Source organism: Idiotropiscis lumnitzeri, chromosome 6, assembly GCF_059441095.1.
Source record: "Idiotropiscis lumnitzeri isolate Australia: NSW breed Sydney's pygmy pipehorse chromosome 6, RoL_Ilum_1.0, whole genome shotgun sequence".
Classification (NCBI taxonomy): domain Eukaryota; kingdom Metazoa; phylum Chordata; class Actinopteri; order Syngnathiformes; family Syngnathidae; genus Idiotropiscis; species Idiotropiscis lumnitzeri.
In genome coordinates, this window is record NC_142396.1 from 15,389,004 (window position 1) to 15,416,088 (window position 27,085).

Genomic DNA, 27,085 nt, shown 5'->3' on the forward strand with positions numbered 1-27,085 from the left:
AGCTAAGCTCCCACAAAGTTTCTATGCTTCTAAACACTTGTTACAATCAATTAATTTAATAAGAAACAAAACTAAATGTAATCTAGACAAAACAGATTTTTTTTTTTGCTTTGGATATAACAGCATTATTACACTTGGCCTGGCTGACCTCAATAAATTGTCTCATTTGACTCATTGAACTCCCAAAAATATTTCTAGTTCTTTACAATTTTGTATGTGGTGTGCGCTCATGTAAACTTCTAAGCGCCACTGCCAGATTAGGGAGATCCTGCTCCTGTTGCCGCTTGATACAGGAAAACAAAGACTGTTCACACCTCCATTGTTCTTTTTCCGCACAAAGAAGTTGACAATAGAAGCAAGGAAGAATAAGACCCACGTATAAATTTGGAACCGGAAAAGAAAAGCATCTTCTGCCAAATTTAAGACTGGATTTTTTTCCCCCAGACAGATGAGGAGCGAGGGTCTAAAAGCATCATTAGACTGTGGAAGCATGGAATGAATTTATGGATTCGTACAAAACCGAGACACAGAATCAGCAATCGTTGTTTGGGTGACGGAAAACCCAGATCTTCTGTTGTTTTGATATATTTTTTTTCATTATTTCAAAACACTTGCTTTCAAGTGTCATTTTCCTTTCATCACCGCCATTCTGTTTTCTAGCACACGTTCTTCATTCTCTGTGTGTCATTTTGTGTCTTCAGTTTTCTCAGTTGACCTCATCTGTTGTCCTTGTCTGTCCATCTCTCTCAATGATGTATCGGCGCCTGCGCTGAGCTTGCCCGTGACTCATACTCGTCATTGATTTCTGTCCCCACGCTGTCCGGACAGAGGCCGGTCACTGGGAGCCTGTTGATTGATCTCTTCATGATCTATCGACTGTTTCGCTGCGCACCGTTGATGAATCTTGTCCACTCGTCTTCAGCGACCGTGTGACTTGAATAGGTTAGCAGTGCTCATTTTTGGAGCTTTCCTTCTTGATCATAATGACGTTCCTTCAAATACATTTATTTGAAGGTGACATGCAGAAAAACAGTATTTTACCTTCTAAATCTCATGTAAATTTGTTTAAGATCATTGATCTGTTGCGAATAATTGATCCAAACTACTTTTATTTCAGGAAATATTGTAATTGGTTAGTTACGATTTAATTATCAGTATGTGACACAAATTACATGGTCAAGAAATAATACTGATGCATCCAGCCATTATAGGTATACTAGGTGAGTAGTTTTTGGAATTGGTACTTGCTAAAGTATTTGCAAACCACAGATGTTAGCTATAACATTTGTCCTTAAAACTTTGACACGCACCGAGTACCATTTAAAAAAAAAATCAGTGCTCGAAGTACCACCCGAATGTTCAACATTAAAATATGGTAGCCTAGTAGTACTCATGAAAATAATTCAATCGTAAGTCACTGTAACATTATGCACATTTTGAACATTAACACTTCCTAAATATAGGAAAGATGCACTACAAATTTGAATACAACTGAACTCTACTTAAGCGGTGATTATTTCAAGTATCATAAGAGTGAGCCCAAGTATCACTAGTGGTACCAGTGCCTCACTTTGAGAATCCCGTAACTACTATATAGAGAAGCTGACACACCAGTAGAAAAAAATGGCGATTACAGATATAGTAATAATACATTTATTAATGCAGATAATACATCTATTTAATTGAGCATTCTAGGACTTTGGTAATTTTTCTTTTTAATGACATACATTACTTTAACTAACACGTGGATATAAATTGTGTTCACCTTTTTTCTCATGCTAACAACCTGTCATTGTGAAGAAGTCCTTTGCATGTCTGTGTCATAATAGCCTAATGGTGTGATTATGATGATGACAGCTACAAATCACACTCATGTGGCTATAGCGGAAAAAGTAAGGTATAAAACATGAGCTTTATGCTATGACTGTTTTCGGGTTCTCTCAGCGATCGGAAAGTTGACACTGACATTGATCACTGATTCGATCAGAAGTTGGAGCAATATATCTATTTAAACAACTTGTACATTTGCTCAACATTCAACCTTTGCCTTCGAAACATGCATTGGAAAAAGGAATCATTTAAACCCCACTTTTTTTAATTACTGAGAAATATTAACATGTAATGTTTCCATGTGTACAACATCTCCTTCTCTGACATCAACGAAACAAATGCATGAACATCACCCGTCATTCATGGGTCTTTTGCTATCTTGGTTCAGCAGCCGTAAACAAGTCAATACACTGAACTTAACAGCTACGCCAAGTAGCCTACGTCTGCTCAAATTGGAAGCTGGCTGTGTTGTACAAGTCCCGATGCCCACAGACAGCAATGATTATTTTGTTAGCACCCTTGAAGCCGTTTGGCTCCAGTGCAGCTATACAGATTCGCTCCTTTCTACCCCAAGTTTATTGACTTTATATGTAATTGCGTGGCCAGAATAGCTCAACTCCCGTTCGGTATGAGCGCAGTATATCTCGTATCCTCGCTTAGCCAATGTTTAGTGCGTCATGTCAACAATGGAGCTATTTCCGTGTTTGTTCAGACAACATGCCTGCCTGCTAGTTGCATCTGTGATTGGCGGAATGTGCGTGTCCAGAAGTTTATGTAACTTACATTGAGTGATGAAAGCTATTTTGAATTAAAATGTTTTTTAGACTTAATACCTGTCAAAAATAAATAAAAATATACCAACGCTATTACTCTTTGATTTGACAGACACAAAGCCTTCACGACACATGACAAGACCAGATTAGTTTTTGGACCAACTTCTACTCGATCAGATCAATTTAAAGTCTAATAAAAAGAGACATTTTCCTTTTCGTAAGACATGACATTAACATATAGGACCTAGTTTGCTAAAGGTTTGCCTGTGCATAAGTGGACGCAGACTTGATTTTTCACTCAAACTAATGAGGAAGTTGATCTACTATCCAGGTGCACCCAAGACTCTGAAAAAGGCAAAATTGCTGCACAGTTTATTTTGCGCATTCTGACAGTAATATATGCATATTATCCGAAGACACAGAGTGTAATCATTTATCCTTAGATGGAATGTGTTGGCTGATTTTGCATCTTAGAATGCCACGTCTGAAACTGGCAAAGATGTGCATACCAATTACTGCAATACTCTGGCAAAATGAGAGGCAACAAGGAGAAGTTTTTTTTTTTTACAGGCATGTAAAATGAAAATTATTGCGACATAACATTATCAGCTTCCGAATGACGTTAGGGCTGATTGGAGACAGTCACTTAGGAGGGGTCAAACCATATGACCAATGACAAATCCGAGGTGTGTTGCAACAAAGTACACAGTTGTTGTTAATGTGCAAGATTTAATTTAAGCCTTTACCTCAGACTGTTTGAAGAGCCTAAACAAGCTGACCGAGTCTTGCTTGTCCACAAGTGCTGAAGCCCTCTGGTTGCCTCTGTTGTGTTTGTCAGAATATCAATTCCTATAAGTGTCTCAGTAGATTTATTCTGTCATTAAACACCCTAGCGCCTTGATTTTTTTTCTCACTAAAGCCAGTAAAAGTTTGCGGATGTATCGACATACCGGCGGAGGTTAATGTCTGGGAGGCATGGTTGGATCCAGAGAGGCTGCTCTAGGCTCTTGTGAGATGCCAACTGGCTCGGAAAAAACAATTTCTATTGGCGTTTTCAATTTGGGGCTGAGCAGACAGGAACAACTGTATGTTAATTGAAAGAAGGAATCAATGGTGCAGTCTTTGTGGGGGTGTCTTTATCTTTGCTGTGTTAAAGGCTTGTATTTTCTAGTGGGTAGGAAATAAAAGCTTTGCAGTATTCAGTATCAAATTGTTTTCGTGCCAAATAAACTTGATGGGCATATCCCTAAATGTAATCACTTACATCCTTAAACTTGCTAAGTCTGATTTTCCCTTGAGTTTCTACTGGACTTTTCAAATATTATTAATGTTGCACAATAATATGATGTTTTTTTTTTTCCTAGTTCCACAGTGGAGGTTGTGGTCACGGCTTAAGGGAACATGAAAAAAAAAAGACTTTTAATTGTTGGTACTGTATACAAATAACTGTTTTTCTGTGTGAAAATAGAAATAAAAAGTTAATCTTTAGTTTTATGTCAGCACTTCTGCCCCACATAACATATTTCATTGGAAATAATGGATTCAAAGTCACTTTCAAAATAGACTATCATGTCTGAGCCACAAGGTAAGCAGGGCTGCAGTGTTGTTTTAGATTAGCCTCATTTAACAGTGCTCTTCAGCGTTTGTTTCTGACATAAATAAGCACAGCCCCAAATATTCAGCTAAGTTGACACTTTGAAAGATGAGCAATCAATTTGTTGCTGATGACTTGGTTGATATTCTTCAGTACTGTACTTGCGATAATATATATTCACTGACAGTGTACAGCATACACAAAATTTAGGCAGGACGTGCACGGTAGGACATGGATGTGGCTTTGGTGATGCGTGATGGTCTTTCCAACTAGAGGAAAGTAATAATCCTCTTGCGGCATTTGGAGAACTTGGCCAAATGGGTAAAAATGTCCTTGTTGTGGGCCACCACAGCAGAGGGTTTTGCTTGGTGGGCCTTTGCAGTGTTTGCACATAATCACAAACATTACACTTTGACAGTAAGGTCTGAAAGACTTTTCAAAATCCTCGTCGAGCGTGTCTTTTTTCCCTTTTTCTCATTGTTCTCTACATAAGAAAGCTAAATGTTCAGAAATAGAAGACCATTTAAATCAATTAAGGTGATGATGGGCTCTTGCAGTCATTGCACTCATCTATTGCTAGCAGTGGCTCTGCCTCCTCAAGTCCAAAACATTTGGTTAGCCACTAGTTGACATCGAACTCTAAACAAGATTTGTGAGGGAGTGAATTCGACAAATGGACTAGTCAACTTGTCAATTCAACCACATTTGTGTTTGGCAGTGTCATGTGCCGCTCAGCTACACTAATTGCCAAATATAATTCAGCGGCTACTGCCTCCAAAAATAAATGCAATCATACCTTTATGGCAGCTCACTATATTTGTGTACTGTATGTTTTAACGGTCTTCGTTAACAAATGTGGTTCTTGTAATTTACATAATTACTATTTACTTTTTCCAGATTAGAATGGATAATTATTTTATCAAATTGGTGTTAGATGTTCTAATGTTGTCAGCTGAGAGGCAGCAAAGAGAAAATCAGTGTGAGAATGGATTGGAAGCAGCGTAGACACTAACAAAAGGAGAATGGTGTTTTTGAAATTTGGCCCAGAGGAGCAATACAAAGAATTCATTGTAGTAGCGACCAAGAGCAACATGAATTACATGATGTTTCTTTGGAAATATAATACTGAGAAGCATCTGGTGTATCAAATGTCGCATTATTTACATAACACTTAAAACAAGGCATTTGTTTGTAAGAGTGATTGTAAAATGTCAGTCAATTTCTTTATGTGGGCAGTAAATTGTACTTTTTCTTCAACAGAACCCTTGAGTTGTGTTTCATAACATGTCATCTATGATACGGCAGGAGGCTTGCAGGTGGTTGAAATTACGACCCGCCTACTCGTTAATATTGACGGAGACTACATAATAATATGGGCGCACAGGTATAAAGCTTCAGCGCTATGAATGACGTTTTTCTGAGGACTTCCAACAGTGCAGAGATTGCATGAATCCACAAATGACTGCATTCAGATTCTAAAAACTATTTATTCCTCCGGGGCACTGGATGGATAAATGATTGACTCTGTCATTGCTAAATGATTACATTTTTGTTTTTTAAACATACTTAACAGAGAACAATAGCAACTGGTTCGATGAAATGTGTTTTAGTCTCATGGCCATGCAGTGTAATCCTGGCCTTCATGCCAAGATGCACAATAACCTCCAACTCTCAAATCTTTGGCCAGAAAATGTCTGCAGGGTTGGTTAGATTGTCAGCATCAAAGGTTCTAAGATATTTTCATGTTATCAGAAGGACACACACTTTCTTGAAATTTGCCTTTTGTACTGTTGTAACAAATGATCCATATGACTATCTTGCTGCAGCATATTTTTGTAAAAATGACATCAGTAGAAAAAAAAAACAAACAAAAAAAAACCTGATTCGATTTCCGACAAATTGGCACGTCCCCTTTTGGAGCTCGGCTTGTTATTTTTTTTTTCGTTCTCAGTGTCTACGTCACAGCAGGGAGGCAAGCGTGGTAATATTGCTCGCTTTGTCAGTTTCTGTTGCCTAAAACGGCGACCGATTGTCGCCAAAATGCACATTACGACTCTTGTCTACTTCAACCTGCGAAAGTATAAAAGTGCTCTGCATAGTTTGGATTTATTGACATCAAACGTGAGCTCATGTGATCACTTCCACAAAATCAAAATTACCGTGCTGATCTCTTCTCCACTTACACAAGCTGAAGCGGACAAGAGCAAGAATGCACACATAAACCACGACTGATTATATTTTGGACATTTAGCTATGCGGACTCCCACGAGACATGTAGAAAGTGGAGGGGGCGTGGCCATATTTCTCATTAAAAGTAGGCGTTTTTCAAGCCGGCACTGATTTTCCTAATTTCTCCAAAATGAATGGATAAAAAAAAAAGACATACCTAATTTCAGTTTCCTGATCAAAAAAAATATGGAATCTTGTTAGTGTAAAATGGGCCATCTAGGTTGAATAATTTCTTTAATGCGATAACATTTAGAATCAGACCGTAATTGATTCACGAACAGCAAAAAAAAGGTCAGATAATTATGATGCAGCACATCTAATTTCCTCCCAAGCCACATCTTTGATGTTTTCCATCTTTAAATACATCATATCTTGGATGGTGAATTTTTCAGAACTGTGATAAATTCAGCAACATTGATTTAAGCTTCCCTGAATTTTGTAGGATGGAATCTAACATTCATAGCAATACGGAAAATTCAATTCTGAATATTTTTATTGAGTTTCGACACACTGCATCAAATGCCCTGTGTCTCCTAAAAACAGAGATCCTTTCATGCTTTTACTCGCCCTTTAAAATTTCAATTTGTCTAATTTGAATAAACAACACGGTATACTGTTGCTATACTATGTACAGTATATGGAAGTGCATGCGTGTGAAAGACTACTTTTAGATGAGTGAAGCAGTGAGGTGTAAAATGTGAGATGGAGAAGTTTAATATTTTATATTTTATGTGTGAGACTGACATGTCACTTAAACACTCATAAAGTCGGCCATTTAATTTTAGCAGGCTGCAAATCCTTCCCGTTTAATCTTGTAATGTCATGCTCCATTACCCAGTGTGCCCAAAATGTGGATGATCTGATCTTAATCATAGTGTTGCAACACTTGTAGTAATGACTGCAGGAAACATGAGCGTGTGGACGAAAATATTGGTACACATCTTTTGATCGGTATGGGGAAGTTTTTCATTTGGTCCTGGAGACATGGATGTATGAACATTAGCAATCAAATCATCCAGTCCACAACTGATAAAACACAAAACCATATTTTTATGCCAATGACCAAGAAGATAATGGGCAAGATTATTGTGAAATCTTATTAATATGTTGGATAAAGCTCAACATGAAGAATGTTGATATGTTGATAATGTAAGGTTAAAATACTTAGTGAAGAAAAAATTGACAATTCTCCTACATAGTACAGAGCCTAAGCCCCGAAAATACGAATAAAGCCTTTGACTTCAAGTCATGATGTAACGGCCCCCTTTGGAATGGGAGTACCTTAGCGCCTTGGAATGGGAGTACCTTAGCGCCATATACATAAGATGTATCCTAATACAGAAGCGAGATCGCACTAGTATTAGTAATTTTTTTTCTTTTCTTTACAAAAATTCAAAAATGCACTCAAACCCAAGTTTTAGCTTCTATTATCGCTATCATAATACATTTGCTGTCAAAGTATACTGTACATTTTAGGGTCAAGGAATCCAACAAAACAGGCTTCAAGTTTATAAACCAAAAATTCACCCTTAGCATGACAATTGGGGCGTCATAATTTCAGCCAGGACATGTGGTGTTCCTCCGTATTAAAAACATAAAAATGCGTAATGACAAATCCAAAGGTAGCTGAAAGCTAATGACTTGCGTCTCATCCCGGTCACTGCTCGTTTTAATAGATTCATATAATCAGGCACGCACATGTATCATGTATATATATATATATATATATATATATATCCAATGTGTTTCTGTGACCTGTTACTCTCTGGCATGCTGGCATTTCCAGATTGTTTCTATCCATTCCATCTACACCGGTATCTAGGTGGGGCTCTCACCCTCCAATCTCAAAAACATAGAGTATTTGGCTAAAATCAGCTTAATACTTGCCTGGTGGAGGAGACCCATAGCCATGGTTTTAAGGGATGCAAGTACTTGGCTGGACCCACGCGCTTGACAACCCACGCTGCACGACTGTGCCTATGGATTTAGAAAGTGATGCCATAAAAGCTCCTGTTGGTGTAACGTGTGGGTGGCCCAATACCTTTATCCCCGTATTGATTTGTTTAATACGTGTCCTTGGCTCTTTCTCACAGCCTTTCATTTTGTGGAAATCACCAAGCCCCAACCACCGCTCATGCGCAAACAAACTAACGTAGTCAGAAAGTAGTGTAATCTCAGTGTGGTTTGTAAGACTATTCTAAGTTGAAGAAGTACTACTCCATAAAGGTCAACACATCCTTCCAAGGGATGTGCATTTTTCTTGAGTACGTGCTTAGTTTTTCTCGAGGTGCCTCTTGTTACTTGCAGCGGACTGAGTGACGATAAGATGACACTATAAACCAAGCAGGTCCAAGATGAGTGGCAGTTGTTGTTTGCTTGCTGCCCTCTGTCACATCCCATCACAAGTAATCATCCTGGATTGAAAGCATAAGCCTCACACAGATGGCAAGCGGCTGCTGGTTATTCCGCTTTGTTTCAAAACCACTTGTCCAGCAAACTGAGTCATGCGCATATTTATCCCGACTCTTCTGTTCTACTCCTGTATCCCTTTCAACTATGTCTCCTCTCCTACTAATCCAACGTGTAAACTCTACTTACGTAATCATTAAAGGCAGCTTCAGCCTATCTCTCTTCGAGTGCGTTTGTGAGGCTGTACCGATATCCATCCTTGATAAATGTAATTACTTTGTCAAAAGATTACCATCTTGTATGAAGCTCTCTCTAATAGTTGAGCTCAAAACGAGAGTGTTCGTATGAAGGTAACGCGTTTTGCTTGCAGCACTGAAACAACATCCTCTTAAATATCCGTTTGGTTTTATTTACCTGCAGAGAATGTTTTTTTTTTTTCACATTGGATTTAAGAGCTACTTTGCAGTCAGAGCGAAGGTTTGTCACAACACCGCTTAATGAAAAGCTCAAGGAAATGACTGCATTTGTATAGTGTCTTTGAAGTGTATACATATTTAGTGTATACAACAAAAAAATTAATTCTGGCTCTATTGAGCCTGATGTGATCCTATATCTCACTGGTATAAATCAACAACTCCCACCCTGTTGACGTGTAAAGCTTGTTTGTCATCATGCATAAACAACATAATCAGTTCTTTAAATTCTTTACACTCTACGATGTTATAGGGATACTTCCCATACGTACACCATTTGCAGCAGAAAAGGGATATTGTGTCTTAAATTAATTTGCACATTTGCACATTTAATAACTTTAAAAATAATTTGAAATACAGTATAGCTGGTCACCACGTTCATGAAACACATAACTAGATAACTGTCACATGTGTAAACGTTGGACTAGATTGTACAATGTTACACACACAGCTTTGCTGAATGGAATGGATCGAGAGCATTAATCCTGAAAGTATGAAGCCATATCGTTTCCGGCCAATACTATGAAATGTGAGCTTGCACTTTTGATGTGAAAGATGCAGTGTAGACCGGGAAGTATAGAAGACCTGGTGCTCATTTGCCAGCTACACATGCGTGGATGATGCTGCAATTAAAAAAATATGTTCGCCTTGCCTTACGATGAGCAAAGTGCTGTTTGGTCTGGTATCTCCGCTCTCATGTAAAATTGAAGAGTTCCTTTACTTCCTTGAACCCTATTCACTCTGTGAAAAACATTGAATAGCGGTCACCTTTGCAAGTGAAAAGATTGTGTGGACAGACAGAGAGACTGAGAAGACACGCCCCCCCCCCCTCCAACACTTCGTCAAGTTCTGTTTATTAGAGAAGCCACGTTTGCTATTTATACCAGTCAAAGCGACTGCGCTCAGGCCCAAACTTGAAAGTTGTGGTCTTCTCGAAGTGTGAAGCGGCAGTGAGGTTGATACTGGCCTATTGCTTCTACCAGGCTGTTTTTTTTTTTTCTTTTTTGGTTACAAGGGGATTTTATGCAGTATATCCAATAAAAAAAAAGTTCAATGCAATTCTTAGAGGGGTTTGGTTGTTTTAGTAATGTTGCCCCCCTTCTTTTCCCTCATAAATAGTGTTTCCAAAAATAAATAAATAAATAAAATAAAAAATCTTGTTCTTCTTATTCTCCTCCCTCCTCCTCCTCTCGTCTTGGCAATGCCCATTAATCTTCCAAACAATGAATTGAAGCCACAGACTCTATCACTCCCATTATCGACTGCTGCAGTCTTCTCTTATTTATGTTCCATTTTTCATTTACCGCTCTTCCTCACACAGCCACTCCGCTGTTGTCTCAGTGACCACCATGTAATGTCTTGTATGAATAATGCAGGCAGCAAACAAAAATAGAAGCTCTGATTTTCTCATGGCTCGGAATTTTGCAAGTGCTTAACTGAATAGCTGTAACTTAATATTGTGTTTTTTGTTTTTTTTTTGACAGATATGAAGGTATTGTGGCTCCCAAAGCAGCATCAATACTTAGTAGACTAAAATGGCTGATTGCACGATCTTGGCTCTGATGCTCTTATTTTCACCTCTGAGTAATTTGTAGTGTTGAGCCAGGTTTGCCTGGACAATCTCCGCTAGATCTTAATGGCTATCTGATGTCCCTGGGGTCATTTTGGCACTCACTCTGTTAAATCTCAGTTTTTCTCTTCCATGAGCAGTGTTGTTTTTCCACTTAGAGTGTCTAAGGAAGCATCCTAATTCAGTCACATTCTACTTGTTTATGCAGCTGTGACTACAGTGGCTTGGTTGGGTAGGAAGCCAAGTGATTAAGATCATTGTCTCGCCGTCTTAGTTGTTATACAGTATGTGTAACCATAGTAACTTTGCAGTGGGGCAGAGCCCTACTATGAAATACTTCAGGGATTCACAAAGCTCGACACTATTCCAGCAAATTTGGCGCAAAATGCAGATCATACATCCTGGACTGTTTGTCAGTCAATCATAGAGACAGACAGGCATTCACACTGTCACTCACACAGATGCAAAGCGAGTGGATTACTACAAAATGAAATAATTCACCCAGTGTTTTTGTTGTCATTAATATAGAGCTATCATTTGTTCATTACAAAATATAAAATGTTTTTTCTTCTATTTGGCTCAACAACCAACAGGGAGCATAAGTAGTTGCGTTTGCCACACCAGAAAGAAATGATCTGGGTGAATGAGACTGTATGCAAGCCTGTAGTCTATACGACACTTTTTCCAATCATTCATACAAGCCAATTGCTCATGACTGGCACATGACAACAACTGTGATGTTTGCGTCCTATGAAATCTGCCTGGCAACATGTGGGTGAGAAATTGGAATTCACATCTGGTATTGAATTTCCTTTATTTTTTTTTTTAAGTCATTTTTTTTTTGATGTGCTACTTTCTACTTCATTAGCGAGGCAGCCTAATTGTGTGCAAAATATGAGTGCACTTGAATGGAGAAGCTGAGGTTGGAAACATTCCAATTAGTTTGTGTCAATAGTCAAGGGTTGTGTTGAGTGTAAATCAGTGTTTGTTGAACATGAGCATCACTTTTGCTGTGTTCTCTGTTTAGCTGCAGTATTCAAGCAAAAGCAGCCCTTTGCCCCAGAAAATGTAAGTAATTTTCAGTTCTGAGCGCTGTATGTCCAAGTTGCTCTCCTTCTTGCCAACTCTCATTTTGCTCTTTCTTTCTTTCTTGTCTACCACAGTCAATTGCTTCATTTTCTGCTGTCAGTTGCTATGACTCTTTTCATGACGTTGATGCCCCATTTCAACAGTGATATTCCAGTGACATGTCCAATAATGTGCCAATCAAATTTTAAAGCAGAGAGACAGCCCATTTTTTTGCAGTGGAACCTCTGACGTTGAACACCTCTGAGGTCGTATCACTGTGAATTCCACCTTGATACATGCTTCTGTTGAACCAGTTTTGTTCATGACGCCACACAAGACCGCACACTTCACTCCCGCCCGATTTAAATTTGCGTGCATTTATTCCTAAAGAAGAATGCAGCTCGCTAAACAAGTTTAGAGAGGAGATAGAGAATAAACACCACTTATGTAATAATGTAAAGGCACTTCACAAAGCAGTATGACTCCAGCTGTTGCAAACAGATTTATTACAGGAATTGTTGTTATGTAATTACTGGTTAACTTGACATTTTTGTGATATTTAAAATGTTATTAGGTGACTTGGCGTATTAGACAGGCATTAGCATTACACTCATCTTCAAAGTTGTGTAATTTTATTTTTATATTACATGGTTGATGTTTGCACTTGTCTAATGCCTATAAATGTTAAAATGATACTAAAGACTTGCCTATAAAATATTAATACTGGGTTAAGGATGGTGCCAGTACGACCCTGGAATGCAATTTCTAAATTGGATGCTGTTCGACCTTAGTGATGCCATTCCTTTTCGGTGTTTCTTTTTTGCTTGTTTTTGCTCAAAGTGTGCGGATACTTAAAAAACATTGAACTAATGTGCATGGGTGATCCTGGTGGGAGGGTGATGAATTCATTTATGTGAGGCGCCCCACATTTGTGCTCTACTTCATCCCTTTCCTCTGTCTAGCACTTGGACAACCCCCAACCCCCGCCCCCTCCCTGCAGACCTGTGTTTGTTCGTGTTTAATAAGGGAGATTCATTAGACTCGTTGATATTCTGGGACACACTGGCCCTTTCTTTTTTTTTTTGCTCCGATCAGCACTGTCTGTATTGTGTGAACATGCAAGAAGTGAAAAGCTAACTCCCACTGCAGTGGTGTGATGGATTTCAGAGTCAGCCTGCATATCAATCATGCACACATTTCGACGCATGCATGACAATGCATGCAACATCCTAGTTCATCTACTGGTGTCATTAAGGCTCGTGGGCTTAAATGTTCCTAATTCACTTTGTTTTAAATCATGTATTGCTCTAAGTGAGAGTCATTTGGTTGACAGCATTATAAAGATTTGATAAACAGTTGCTTTCACTAGCGTGATTTGTGTTCCCCTGTTTTGCTGTTATGCAATTTTTAATCCATGAGACAGTTTAACATGCTCCTTAACATCATCAGTTTTAATTACCACAGGAATGATGATATAGTTATTGGGCTCGGTGCCTGGAAAAAAATGAGGGGAAAAAAAAGTGTTCTTCTAATTTAGACACTGAAAGAATCTTCGGGGCTTGTACTTTGCGATAAGTGATGACAAGAACTTGACATCATTGAGTCGATAATCGGTTATAGAGGCAAGAATGTGGTGCAACCTTAGGTCAACAACTTAAACTGAGGCTTTGTAGTTGCATCGATAAGACGACTTCGGGTCGATTGAGCTGAGCAAGCAGTTTTGTAAAATGAACGGACAAGATCATTGCTTTTCCACGATAAACATATATTATCTGCTATGCAGCCCATTGGAGTCTGATAGGCCTGATAATGAAAGCTGATTAGCTGTCAGCTCAATTGTCTTCTCACACCCATCTTGGTTTACCAATGTCATAGCAACCTTTCCGGGAAGTCATCAGATCTAGTTGTTTTTTTTTTTTTTTGTTTTTTTTAATAATCATTCTTAAATGGGTGCTGGCTTAGTAAGCCTGGAGACACTATTAGATTTACTGTTTTGACAGTTCTATCATGACCATACACTATACAATCAAATCTTTGCCAAGGCTGAACTGTTAACAGAAGTGAAAACAAACACAGAAAAAACAATTGAACAGCATTAGAAAGTTGGTTCGCCCTTTTATCAGTTTTCTTACGTCATGGTTTATAGCGGATGACGGACAGATGATGATGATGATTTATTTATTTATTTGTTTTTATTGAACATATAAAGAGTTGACTGCCATTTTTTCTCATAATGACTGAAATATTCAAATAAATGATTTCACTAGCCAAGTTAAATTTACTCTGTTCACCTTGATTTAGGGTTAGAATCAAAGTATGGGACATTGTTTCTTTTAATGTTTAGAACTTCTGTTTCCATGCCCGTGTTGCACTAAGTAGAATTAAACTGTCTTGGAAGGGCCTTGTCATGGTTTGAATGGGAATGTAAGCTTCAGCGAATGTCACGTTGTTCTTCTGTTGAAACTGTCCGTAGGTGTTTTTTGCCGCAGTTGCTTCCAGATAATGTCAAAAAAAAAAATTCTAATCCACATTTGATTATTACACTTATCTCTTATCCGCACTTTACTGGTTGGAGTATTACATTGGCCACACACTGTCCTCCACTGAAAAGCAAAAATAATACACATACAAAATGTCATTTTTTTTTATCATTAAATTCAGATACCGTCTGATTGAGGATGACTATGACATGATTCGAAAGCTTTATAATATTGTTGTCATCATTATCATTTGGATTTCTTCATGTGATTTGGTGATAAAGGTCAGAATGTGAATTCCAACGGCACACATTCTGCTCTTTTAGTTACGTCGGGAGCTGACAGGAGGGAAGCCTGTTGTCACACTTATTCATCGTTACCTTCTCTGCCCTCCTTCATCGAGCTCCCTTGGAAGTTAAAAAAGTAATCAAAGACTCCGCATCTGACAGCTGTCAAATCACCTCTTCTGCTCCCAAAAATATTTTGCAAAAACTGGCACCTTCTCTACAAATACCCTCATTTGCATGGTGCTGAAAACCCCTCAAACTTGTCACAGGGGAAGTACGCATTTGGAAAATCTCTGCTAAACGGAAGATGCTTCACCATTTATTTAAGAGTGTTGCTCCCATGGTCCGACTTTTGGACCAGCAGACTTTTATCTCCTCATTGCGGAGAACTTTTTTCTCCCCGCACGTCCGTCCTGCCCTTCACATGACCGCGTTAACTTTAATACGCCTCATAGCGTAAAATTAAACTTTCAGTGCTCTCGTGGCACAGCACAATTGCGGACACGATGCGGTTTTTAGAGAGGCGGTCCTTGTCAGCAAGGTGGACGATCGTAATTGTCAGTTTTGTACCTGAACGAGTCATCAACTCGTACATATTTTGGGCCAAGTGAAGTAATCGCCGTGTAGTTTTGCTTTGTGAATGTTTCAGCTCATTCTGAGGCCAGTGAACGTTTTTCGAAAGGCAGTTCATTTTTGTTCATGAGTGCCAGGTTTTCCCTACAGAAAAACCTTAATCAGGCGGAAAGAGTCATTATTTGGCAACCAAGAGTCGCACCACGCATGCGTCATCAAAATGCGATGCGTGTTTGTGGCACGGACCTATATATGTGTGGTCTAACATTGCTGCATACTCACCGTCAGGAGAAATGAAGCCACCGGCGGCCTTCTTACTTTTGCTATTCGCAAAGCCTCTGCATCATGTTGTCAGAACCATCAACAATGATTTTCGTGTAAGCTTTGCACGACCAATTTGAAAAATCACATCAACAGCATATTTGAAATGACACATTCATTTAAAACACCCTTAGCCTTCAAAGCACGTCCAGTTGGCGAAATAAAAAATAAAAAATCTCAAGAAATGACATCAGTGAGTCGAAGCAGATTATTTCCTACCCAAAAAAGATTAACAGTACAGTGGAGGCTTTGTTGTCATCTCCCGGGCGCAGCTGGAAGACCTCGCTTACTTTATTTACTGTCGGAGACCTGCAGCCTTTGAGTAATGTGGCAGGGGAGATTGTCCAGGGCATTCATAAAATGAATTAAGGGCTTACAGCCCGGTTCTTTGTGCAAAAAAGTTAAGATGAAAAGTGACTTCAAGAAAATGTAATGTTCCTATAAATGTTTTGCGTGTTGAATAGTGCACCTTGAAGTACATTTGCACCTTCCTACCTCAACCTGGTCCATCTAGTAGATTATGTTTGTGTTGGTGCTGTTTTTCTTGCAATTCATTGAAAAAAAAAAAAGCAATTTAAGTAATGTTTTTCCTCTTGTTCCTGAGAGAGCTACTTGGTTACTAATCCGAATGAAATTGGTGAAAACAATGAGCAAATTCCAGTGTGCCGGAGTGTATCAGTTTACAGAAACACATTGGAAAAAAAAGAGCAAGAACTAGTTTTTGAACGGCTAATTTATTCAAATAAATAAGTACATTAATCAATTACGAACTATGAACGGAACTAGTTCATTTTCAAATTTTTTAGCTGAACTTTGAAAGAGTTTGTGTAAGACATGAACTATTTCCAACACTGGCAATTGAATAGATTAAGTATAATGTCTGTGATTGGCTGGCAACCAGTTCAGAGTGTCCCCCGCCTACTGCCCGATGACAGCTGGGATAGGCTCCAGCACCCCTCGCGACCCTTGTGAGGAGAAGCGGTATAGAAAATGGATGGATGGATACACCAGAATGTTTTCTTTCTTTCATTCTCAGAAATGTTAAGACTGAAGTAATTAGTGTTGTTATCAAAACAAAACGCTGTGCACATCTATACAAGCTGCTTGTATTATACGAAATATGTTGTTGAAATCAAATCATCATCGTCTCTGTAAGACTCGACTTTGACAAACTGGAGAAGTCTTATAAGGACACCGTGGTCCATCATTGTTTTAATTTATGAAGTGGTTGTGTCTACCTAAATCTACACAAAATTTGATACCTGTGTCACCCTTACACCCGGTTACTCTAATGCCTGGAAGTTACAATAAATGTTAAAAAAGATACCAACGCTAGCCAGAGCAACTCTTGACCAAGACCAAGTGAAGGCTGGTACGGTTACATTTATAGCTACCGTACTTTTAAACATCATAACATACCTCATCGAGGTATGCTTGCATACTCTACATAAGAAATGCCAATTGCTAGTTGCCATCAAAAGGCAGCATCAACGGGAAATCAAGTAGTGTTTGGCTGAACTTTAGAAATATGAAACACTGTGCATTCTGTGAGTGATAAGTGTGCGAGACAAGGTCTCATTATGATGCTCCCGCCGCTGAAAAGCCTCTGCAGTGCTGCTGAGGGAGAGACTGCAACCGCTTTAGTGTCAAATTGTAGCAATGTGGGAATCTGTCATGTTTATAGCCTTGAAGAAAAGTGTCAGTTTTAAGACATGCATGGTAAAGATGCCAACCCTGCCTGTTTCACCAGAAGTCGCCTTAAGAATGAGTACAACCTCTGACATTACGGGCGGTTAATAGGTCCTCACAAATTCACATTGATCCTTTCTTGTTCGCATTCATCTTTATTTCTTTCAGACAAAATTTGCGAAACGTGTCGACAACATACCTCACACATTTTGTGTGTTTGCTTACATTTGGGCATACAATACATATGAAGTGTTTGAAGAAACATGGTTTTGGCACTCGCTCTGAAAAAAAGCCATGAAGTTGATGGTGTACATAAGATGTAAGAAAAAGACCAACAAACTGTGGGTAAAATTACACTAGCCGCTGTGAAATTAGCAGAAACGCCAAATCGCCAAAAGAAGTGCATTTTGCTCTGCTTGTGATTTTTGTAATTGGCATTGAGCACAGCAACCAAGAGGATGCGCAGAGACACGTGGAATCAAATCATTATGTGTTATCAGGTTTGTTGGAAGATGCTGCTTGGAATTTCTGTAGGATGCCTTCAAAAAACGAAATACCTCAAACTCAGCTCTGCTAGAACCAAATTAAGTAAGATTTTCAGAAACATTGTCTTGAATTGCAACTGATGGTAGTAATGTAGATATCTAAATAGAATAAAGTGGATTCAATTACTTCAAGTCACTCCTATCAGGTATGAGGCACTGATGTCTCCGTGGTTTTGATGTTGATGGGCCTTGAGAGTAAATCCCAAATCCCGTAGGTCCCATTTTGACACCAGACCACCCAAATTTAGCGGATTTGAGATGAAGTCCGACTACTTCAGTTTTGTTTTGTTTTTTTTGCTCCCTTTTCAGTTAAAATGGTGCAATGTAAAAAAAAAAAACCTCAAGGCTGGAGTGAGAATGAGCATTAAAGAGAGTTCCACAGAGGTTTTAACAAGGGGAATAACCCTCAGCATGAGTGTGTGTGCTGTCTCCATCTGAGCATAATGGACAGTTTAAGCTTCTAGCACTCCCATCAATGAGACAGGCCTGCGGTTTGAGCTAATGATGGTACTTCATCTCTGTTATTGAGAGTATTCATGATGATGGATAGATTTTGTGCCTCTGTGCATAGATGGATGTGTGAGTCGATGGCAGGATTAAACCGCTGATTTAGAATCAAGTTTTCCTTGCATAAGTGTCTCTTTAGGGTGACTAATCTTGTAATTTGAGGGGAATAAGTGTGTTGAATTTCCTTCTCTTCAAGGATGACGAGCCGATTACTGGAGTTTCCAACAGCAGAAGCCACTCCCACATCCGCAAGTTTCTTACTGAGCACCACAAGAAATTGCCATGGAAACCAGAGGTAATTACTTTCCTCCTTTTTTCTGTATCCTCAATTAGCCCTGAGTGCTTGTTGTGAAGTTCTGCTATCTTTAAGACACAGGTCCTGTTACTTTCTCTATTTTACATGACTCATCACCGAAGCTCGGTGACTCATACTGGGCACGCATTAAAATTTTAGGAACCAACTCTGAAAACATGTGATTAGCATTCCAGGACACCTTTTCCTTTTGTGAAATATTATTCAACTGAGAATGTGCTACTTTTGTTTCCTTCATGTTACAAAGACAGGTAATCATTCATTCATCAGATTACTTTTTATAGGAAATATATACAAGCTTGTTAAATTTCCAATTGCATTGGAATCATATTTCACTGAAACCCATTAAAGTATGTGAGATAGGGCTACTGAGCTGCAGCTTTTGCTGTAAATGAGGGAGAATGTGTAACCTATTCAGCCTGCTTTAATCAAGTACTGGTATGTCTTTGTGTGCCGCGTTAACCTTCCTCTGCACTCTCCCCTCTGAATCACTCCCATATTTTTAGAGAATTTTTTTTTTTTTTTTGGCCGGGTGCAATAAATAAATAAAAAAAAATGCACAAGTAAATACATGGTCTGTAAGTGCGTCTAAAGGCAATATTTATATTTACAGCTTTCTTGTAAACAATGCACTTGGCAGCAGTATTATTGTCGTCTGTAATCTGATGCCATAAAATTCTCACAATTCCCAGTTTTGACTGTCGTACAGCTATATCCAATCACATTCACATATGGCACATCCTAAAATGGGGAGCAAATCATAGTCCTTCATGTGCTGACTAATTGCAAAAATGTATTAACTTGATCTAGTTTTCTTTGTGTCATGTTTAATTAACATATTTGTGAACATTATTTTGAGGAATCTTTTGTGCGGATAAGCAGTGTAGAAATGTATATTCATATGGAAGGATGTTTGCTTTTCCCAAACCCAACATAAGAACTTCAGTTATGCGTTTAATTTGCATTATAAATGAACAAATTCAGCTGCAGTAATGTCACAGCTCCTGTAATCTTCTGTTTTCACAAATGCTCTCCAAATACATATTTAAATGTAATTATTACGTCTGACAGTCAAGCACGGAATTGCACAAATGTTAAATGTAAGATGTTTTAATGGCACATGATTGCATGAAGTGTCCTGAGAGCTAATATTTTTTTTTTCAGTGCAAAAACTAATCATTATAATTCCTAGCTCAAAATGTCCTCGTTGAGGGAAATAAAATATCAACGAAACGTAATTATGAGACGCATGATAAACAAATATTTGCTTTGTTTGTGAACAGACAATGTAACTGGAAGCAGTTCGGGCAGCAAGCACATTGTTTTTGTGCCAGGCTCAAACACTTTGCCAAATAACGCAAATTCAGAGTGGATTCAGTACAGTTCTCTGACTACTAATTATGTTGGATCGTGGCACTATTTTTTTATGACTAACGCATAAAAAATAGATATCAATAAAATTTGTAGTATTTTAAATGCAGTGTTTAATAGGATAGGTACATGCATCCAATTCCCATGCCCTTGGGCCAAGTTAAATAAATAAATAAATAAATAAATAAATAAATAAAACAGCACCCAAAACACACATACACACGCACACCCACACACACATAATTTTAAGTGACCGATTTACGTATTGAAACTTGGTAACATGTTTGTTTGGCTCTTCCTCACTTTCAATTCCTTCACTTCAAAATTCATTTTGCGTTCTTGGTGCACTCCCGAATTTTCCATTGTGAAATGCATCCTATTTAGTTCAAGCACGAAACCCTCTTTGAAATCCAATGCTGTCCATCACTTTTATACGTGTTGCCGACTGTGCATGCGATCTTTGAATGACTGAACTCGCTGCTTGAGATCCCATTCAACACTTGCAATTTAAATTGACTGTGATTTGGGCTCTTAGTCGATGAAGCCTTTAGTGTCATTGCTGTGCTGCTCTCAAATCTTTGCATGGGATCTGTGGTTTGTCTCATATCTCAAACTGTCCACAACATTTTGACCACATGTACAATCTATTCACTGCAATGAAAGAGCTGTACAAAATATTCTACCTTTCAAAATGCTGACTTTGAGGCAGAAATCAAATAACACGCTTACTGAGAGCTGTACATTTTGTGCATCTCACTGTAGCTTTCGCTTTAAAGACATCACCTTTCATTTAGTTTTTGCTTCCTGTGTCATTAGCCTGTGAAAGTGACATCATGTTGTGGCAGGCGAGTGTATATTTATAGTATACTTTGACTCATGCTGTAAAGGCGCAACTTCTACAGCTGCTTTTATTTGTATTTTCTCTATCAGGACCATCACGCCCTTGTCCATTCTTAGCTTCTCCTCAAGCGCACAGCTTAATCATGCCTAAAGTTGGACATAACAATGACGGTGCAGCCTTCAGTTTGAAAGCAATCCACCTGGCCATGGAAACACACAATCAAGCCGCTAACTCAAAAGAGACCTTATATTGCCTGTGCATGTTTTTTTTTTTTTTTTGTTCTGCAGCTCTAGCAGGATTTTTGCTTCTGTTTTTGTTTTTGCTGTTCGCCCTTGTTTATTCCCTATGGTTGTCAGTTTGTGTTTTCTCTTCATAGTGCCATTCCTAAACATTGCAGCTTTTAGTTTGGAATAAGGTAAACAAGTCACCAAAGGGTTCAAACTGTTTATTAGTCATAAATGTTCACTCAAAGTACTTTCAATACAGCATTACTGCCATTATTAGCCTTGTAGCTACATGCTAAGATACGGTACAATGGTAAATTAGCATTGCCTTTATGATAACCTTTTATGTACTTGGCAGTAACATTGAAATAGATCATCCAACAGTACGCACAGGTATATACGGTATTCTAAAATATTCTGAAAAAAAACAAAAGCTTCAGTCTAGTTTGCTGAATGTCTACTACTTCTTAAAATCATGAATCGCCTCTACCTTTCTTGCACCACTACCATCATCAGGCTAAGGAGTGCACACCAGAGTTGATGGCACACCATGATTAATACTGCAGTTTATAAACCTTATGTGGGAGGGGGGGGGGTTGACATTTGTGGGTGTGGCTAATAATGTTTACCACTTGGATCAACAGAACACATTTTATGGTAGTTAATTGCCACTGGAGCTTAGTGACAGCATTCCTCAGCATTCACTCTGAGGACTTTGGAAAGAAATATGAATCACTTTAAATCTCCCTTTCTTTCTCGTGTTTGCTGTGTCAAACATTATGAAGCACGGCACAGCACATCTTTCTCTGCGCTCTCTGCTCGCTATCTGTCCTCATTATGGAGACTAACTTGTTTTCCCGGTGCACAGCCAAAATGGCAGAGGTCCGAGGGGCCACCAAGCTGCCGCTGTCAGAGGTGTACTCTGTGGCTGGTGGAGGTATAGTGGGGCCATATGGCAGCTGTCACAGCTTGACAGAGGTCACACAGGCATGCAGAGACATTCGTAAAAGCCACATGCACACAATTATTACCAAATAAGGACTTTACACACTGACGATGGCATCAACTCACATCCGTGCATGCGTGTGTGTATTTCGTTTAAGAAAACATATTGATGAACTATGGTGTGAGCCTTAATTAATGTCTCCAAGCGGTCAACTCACAAAGCCACAGGCATGCCAAGGACTCCCAACATAGGAAGTGGGCTGAATTTGGCCTGCACCTACGTAAAGAGAAGAAAACTTCAGCCAGTCAGTTAAAATGAAGAGTTATACAAACTTTGGACCAACTCATTCAATTAACAATACAACCACAATGGTTTATGAAATTCTACATTGACAATTACAAAAAAAAAACAACCCAAAAAAATCGTCTGCTATTTTTTAACGAGTCAAGAATAATCAAAAAATCAGGGTAAATGCTGAAAAACTATTCAAATAATGCCACACACGTATTGCCGCTTGATCCCAATGCAGTCTCGTTAGGCATATGCAAGTTTGGGTGGAAGAAGCCATGCTGCTGTTTGACAAGCACACTCATGTTTTTATGGATGTAATAACACTGCATAAAGCTGCAAAGCATGACGCCCTACTCAACATGCAAGTGTGACTAAAGCAGAGAACAAGAGGCTGTGATGGCAATATTTTTTTTATTCTTTTGCTTGTCTGTCTTCCATCTGTCTACCCAAATACTGGAAGAAAAAAAAGCAGATTACAGGAGTCTTATTTTGTCAAAAGCATCTTATTGCAATAGGTCCACTGATGGACAAAGCGAAGTCATCTTCATCTTCTTCATGTGATATGCTCTCCATGTCAAAAGAGATGTAATCACTGAGCAGATGGCAGCTTATCCAACCCCCCATTACAGAAGTTGATGAGGCTGTGATGTAAATCATAGGAATGTTGTTTTCTCTTTCTTATTCGCTTCTCTTTCTTATAGACGACGCCTCATTCTCCTTAGACTACATAACATATTTTCCGGACTATAAAACGCACTTGTATATAAGACGCAGCAACTCTTTTTGGGGAAAAAAAACCACACAAAAATACATACCAGCCTCACCAGGGTATAGGCCACATTTTTTTTTGTTGAAAAATCTTTTTTATTTACTGCATGTACAGAACGATTTTGCACTGTGAATGTGCATAACGGTACATAAAACAGTGCCTTTTAACACATCAAAGACTTTGCTAATTAAAACAGAACAGACCCAAGAGAAAATAATTGCGATTTATTTAGCGCATATTCTGAACTATAGAGAGCCCCTACTGGTGAAAGAAAAATCCACCGAAAAGCCGCACCATTGTATTCGCCGCATGGTTCAAAATCGAGGAAAAAAGTAGCGGCTTATAGTCCGGAAAATACGTTAGTTTGTGCTTCTTTCAAAGCACACCTTAGACAACTCCTCCCTTCCGACCTGCCTGTCACTGTCTTCATATATTTCTCAATGCAAAAGAATGACAGGTGTCAGTGATAAGGATAGAAGCTAAGAGTTGACAAAACAACCCCAGTACGGTCACAGAGGGAATCACATTTACACTTTTTGATCATCACCCCATCAAATTTCTCCGGAAAGTTGCAGCACATGATGTAGTGCACTTTATCGTCCTGTGGGCTTTGTGCTGAGTGCTATTCTTTTTATCCCGGTGTACCTTTTGCCAGGAACATCATGTCTCACGTTCCTTATCCAAATGGGATTCAGAGTGTCAGCTGGTGCGATTCCTCGTCACTGGGTGCGCTGAGCGGCCATTTGTCAGTGTTTGCAGCCAGCATGAATCCAGCAAGCTGCACCAAGCTCGGAGGAGAGCAAATGTCTGATTTGTGCTTCTCTTGATATTGCATCCAGATGGGTGGGAGAGAGATTTTGGGCAGCAGCTCACAGGGAGATATGTCAAGACAAATGAAAGAGGAAACTGTTGAAATTTCATCTTATATTTAGTCGTATTTTATATCTAACACCTCCATCAGGCAATCTTTCCTGTTTGCTTCTTTGTGGCTTCATGCCATTTATTCACCAGATGGAATTAACTGCCATCTTCTTTTCCTACCTCAGTTAATGTCAGAACTACTATATGTGTTGTTATATAAGAAAACCACTGATACGAAATATTGCGATTTGACATTTTAGTTTCAGTGCCTTTTAAAAAAAATGACTCTCCTGTAAGTACTATTTGTAAGGAAACTAACATGCTACATGGCCATACTTTTTCTCATATCTTGCAATGCCCCTGTACTTGCAATTTACATTTAGTAAAGTCAAGTCAAACATTTTCTTTTCTATAATATGTTCTATGCGCCCCTGTTAGTCTAAATGCGGTATCCTGATTAATATTGCGGAATATTATATATATATTATTATATTTGTGGAATATGAATTTTAGCAGCAAGATCCACCCGCTTTTATCCATCTCTGAAAGTGGATATTTTACCACTTAGCTTCAAAATAAAATGACATCCCAGTGCCTCAGAGTTCAAGTAGCGACGAATCGTGGCGCACCTGTTTGCTGGGTTTGGTCATGTGACCTTCACAGGCCAGTAGGTTTCTGTGAATGTAGCATTTCCTTCGCATATATTTCTCTCCATTAAAAGATGCTTTGATATCTCGCTAAATTTTAAAGAGGAATAGTTTGCAAATCAAAAACGGAGTATCCAGTTGAAATGGTTTTCTTATTATTATTTTTCTAATAACTAGGAGAGAGTTCTCAACTTGTCAGCAATTCCACATGTTCCCAATTAGCCTTTACCCCCTCCCAAGAAAGTTTACAACCCATGGCCTCTCCACACTGAGCATGTAATCGTTTACTTTTAATGGTGCTTCTTGAACAAGAAGAGCTGTTAGCAGCAGGCTAAGCCTCGAAAGCCTGTAGAACTCTGTTAATAAGGCTCATTTACACAGGGCCTCGTTCCATCTGCTAAATCTCGCTAACCTCTATCTGACTTCTCCTTGCTGCCACGGACTCCCTTTTAAACATCAGGCATCCAGCTTTCTGACACCTCACTCGCGGATGATTGGAATCTTTCAGCCCTCATGGTCTCCTAATTTTACCATTTTAGATGGACAACATTTGTGGCTGGACTGAACTGATATAGTTGTTTAAAAAATATATTTCTTGGTGAATACATGAGCCATAATTGCTGTGCTGCTGTGGGTATGCTCAGATCCTCATTGACCGTACTGAAGAGGTGAAAAAATACGAGGCTCCCTTTCATCTGTTGAAATGCCCGTGTAGGAGTGTGACACCTCCCATCAACCTGTTTCTGCGTTAAATTGAGAAAGGGTATCTGAGTCCAAAATTGAAAGGCGTTTATCTGACCTGATCAAAAGTCTCAGTGAGCTCACCTGTCAGGGTGGTGGTGGCACATGCATTTTTAATTTTTTGGCCCTTGTCATTAGGGTCACTTTGACCTCATGGATGGATGCATCGCTGTTGGCAGCTAAAATCCAAAGAGATTAAGTGGCAACATAGCACTTAGTAAAGTGCAGACCTCTGCCAAGGCCCCAAAACAGTGAAAGCTGTTGAGCTTGTTTTTTTTTTTTTAAGTGGCTACCGTAATTTTAGTAAGGTGAGTCAAGTTGTTGACTTTACTCCCACAATGATGTTTAAAGTGTTACGTCGACTTGTCGCTAATGGTGTTGGGGAAAATTACTTCCAGAAATGTTCTGTATTTCATGTTTTATAAAGCACTTTGTACTATTTCATATTACTAGTTACTTACATTTGAACAAAATAAGTTTCTTGACAATATTACCATATATTTGTATTATTTTCACATTTTCCATTTACAATGTTGATCACATGGCTAGTAAAGTTATCTTTAAAGAGGATCTTTGGGTTATGTTTATAAAGTGACACTTGATTGAGCTTAGCATTGACGCTTGGAATTGGTATGCATGTAAATATTGTAAATGTTTCATCAGTACTAAATGAATTGGCATGCCCCTTTTTGAGCTTGGCTTATTATTTCCGTCTCCGCTGTTTACAACAGGGAGGCTAGCACACCTACTGAGGATGTTCAGTGCAGAAAATGGATGGGTGTCAGACTGTCAGATTCAGAGCAAAAAAAAACTCCATGTTCCTTGCAAACGTGACACATTTCTTACATGCTGAACCCACAGCTGTGATGGGCCCAATACAGAGAAAAGTTTCCCCATTTGGTCCATCCATCCATCCATTTTCTGTACCGCTTCTCCTCACTAGGGTCGCGGGGGGTGCTGGAGCCTATCCCAGCTATCTTCGGGCAGTAGGCCGAATATAAACCAAAATATTGGGACATACCTTAATATGATGATCAGTCTGTACTTGAACAAGACACCTGTCTCTTAATTTTTTGCCAGGATGGCCGAGTGGTCTAAGGCGCCGCGTTTCGGTCCCAGTCTCCCCAGGAGGCCTGGGTTCGAATCTCGAATTTCCCCATTGTGGGACTAATAAAGGGAATCTTATCTTATCTTATCTTATCTTTTACTTTTCCACATATTCCGAGGAATTCATGAGAATAGTTTGAGGAAGGCCCATCGAGGCATACTTGGATGAGTTTGGTGTCCAAAGACCGCGGCACCGTCGCATCCTTTTTGGATGGATAATAACATGCTATTGTGAGCCAAGCTAAAATCTTGCTAATTGTCTACTGCGGATGCAAACTGGCGGTGGAATAACAGTGTGCATTCTTACTCATAATTTTTTTTCAGTTAGAGTCAATGAGGCTTTCTCCAATGGACCATTAATTGTACCTACTTATTGAACTTGCCTGATGCTTTTGTTGTCTACATAACAGTTCTTTCCGCATGTATTTTATTTTTTTTTTGCAGTATAAGGGCCAAGCTAACCTCCACGTGTTTGAGGACTGGTGTGGCTCCTCTGTGGCCCAACTCAGAAAGAACCTCCACTTCCCGCTTTACCCTCATGTAAGTAGAAAGAAGCATACGTAATCCCTCTTGTAATAATACCATGTTTTTGTGTGTGTGACGTGGTGGCGCATCTTTTAAGGATTAAT

General features: G+C 39.0%; 1 protein-coding gene across 1 annotated transcript in view; it reads left to right on the plus strand.

The window, feature by feature from the left end:
* Nucleotides 1-27,085, plus strand: part of LOC148335396 (N-acetyl-beta-glucosaminyl-glycoprotein 4-beta-N-acetylgalactosaminyltransferase 1-like) — a 133,592-nt gene that overhangs the window by 65,213 nt on the left and 41,294 nt on the right. The window contains exons 3-4 of the mRNA XM_088299159.1: nt 18,542-18,640; nt 26,901-26,996. Coding sequence (XP_088155285.1) covers nt 18,542-18,640; nt 26,901-26,996 — 195 coding nt within the window. The remainder of the gene's footprint in view (nt 1-18,541; nt 18,641-26,900; nt 26,997-27,085) is intronic.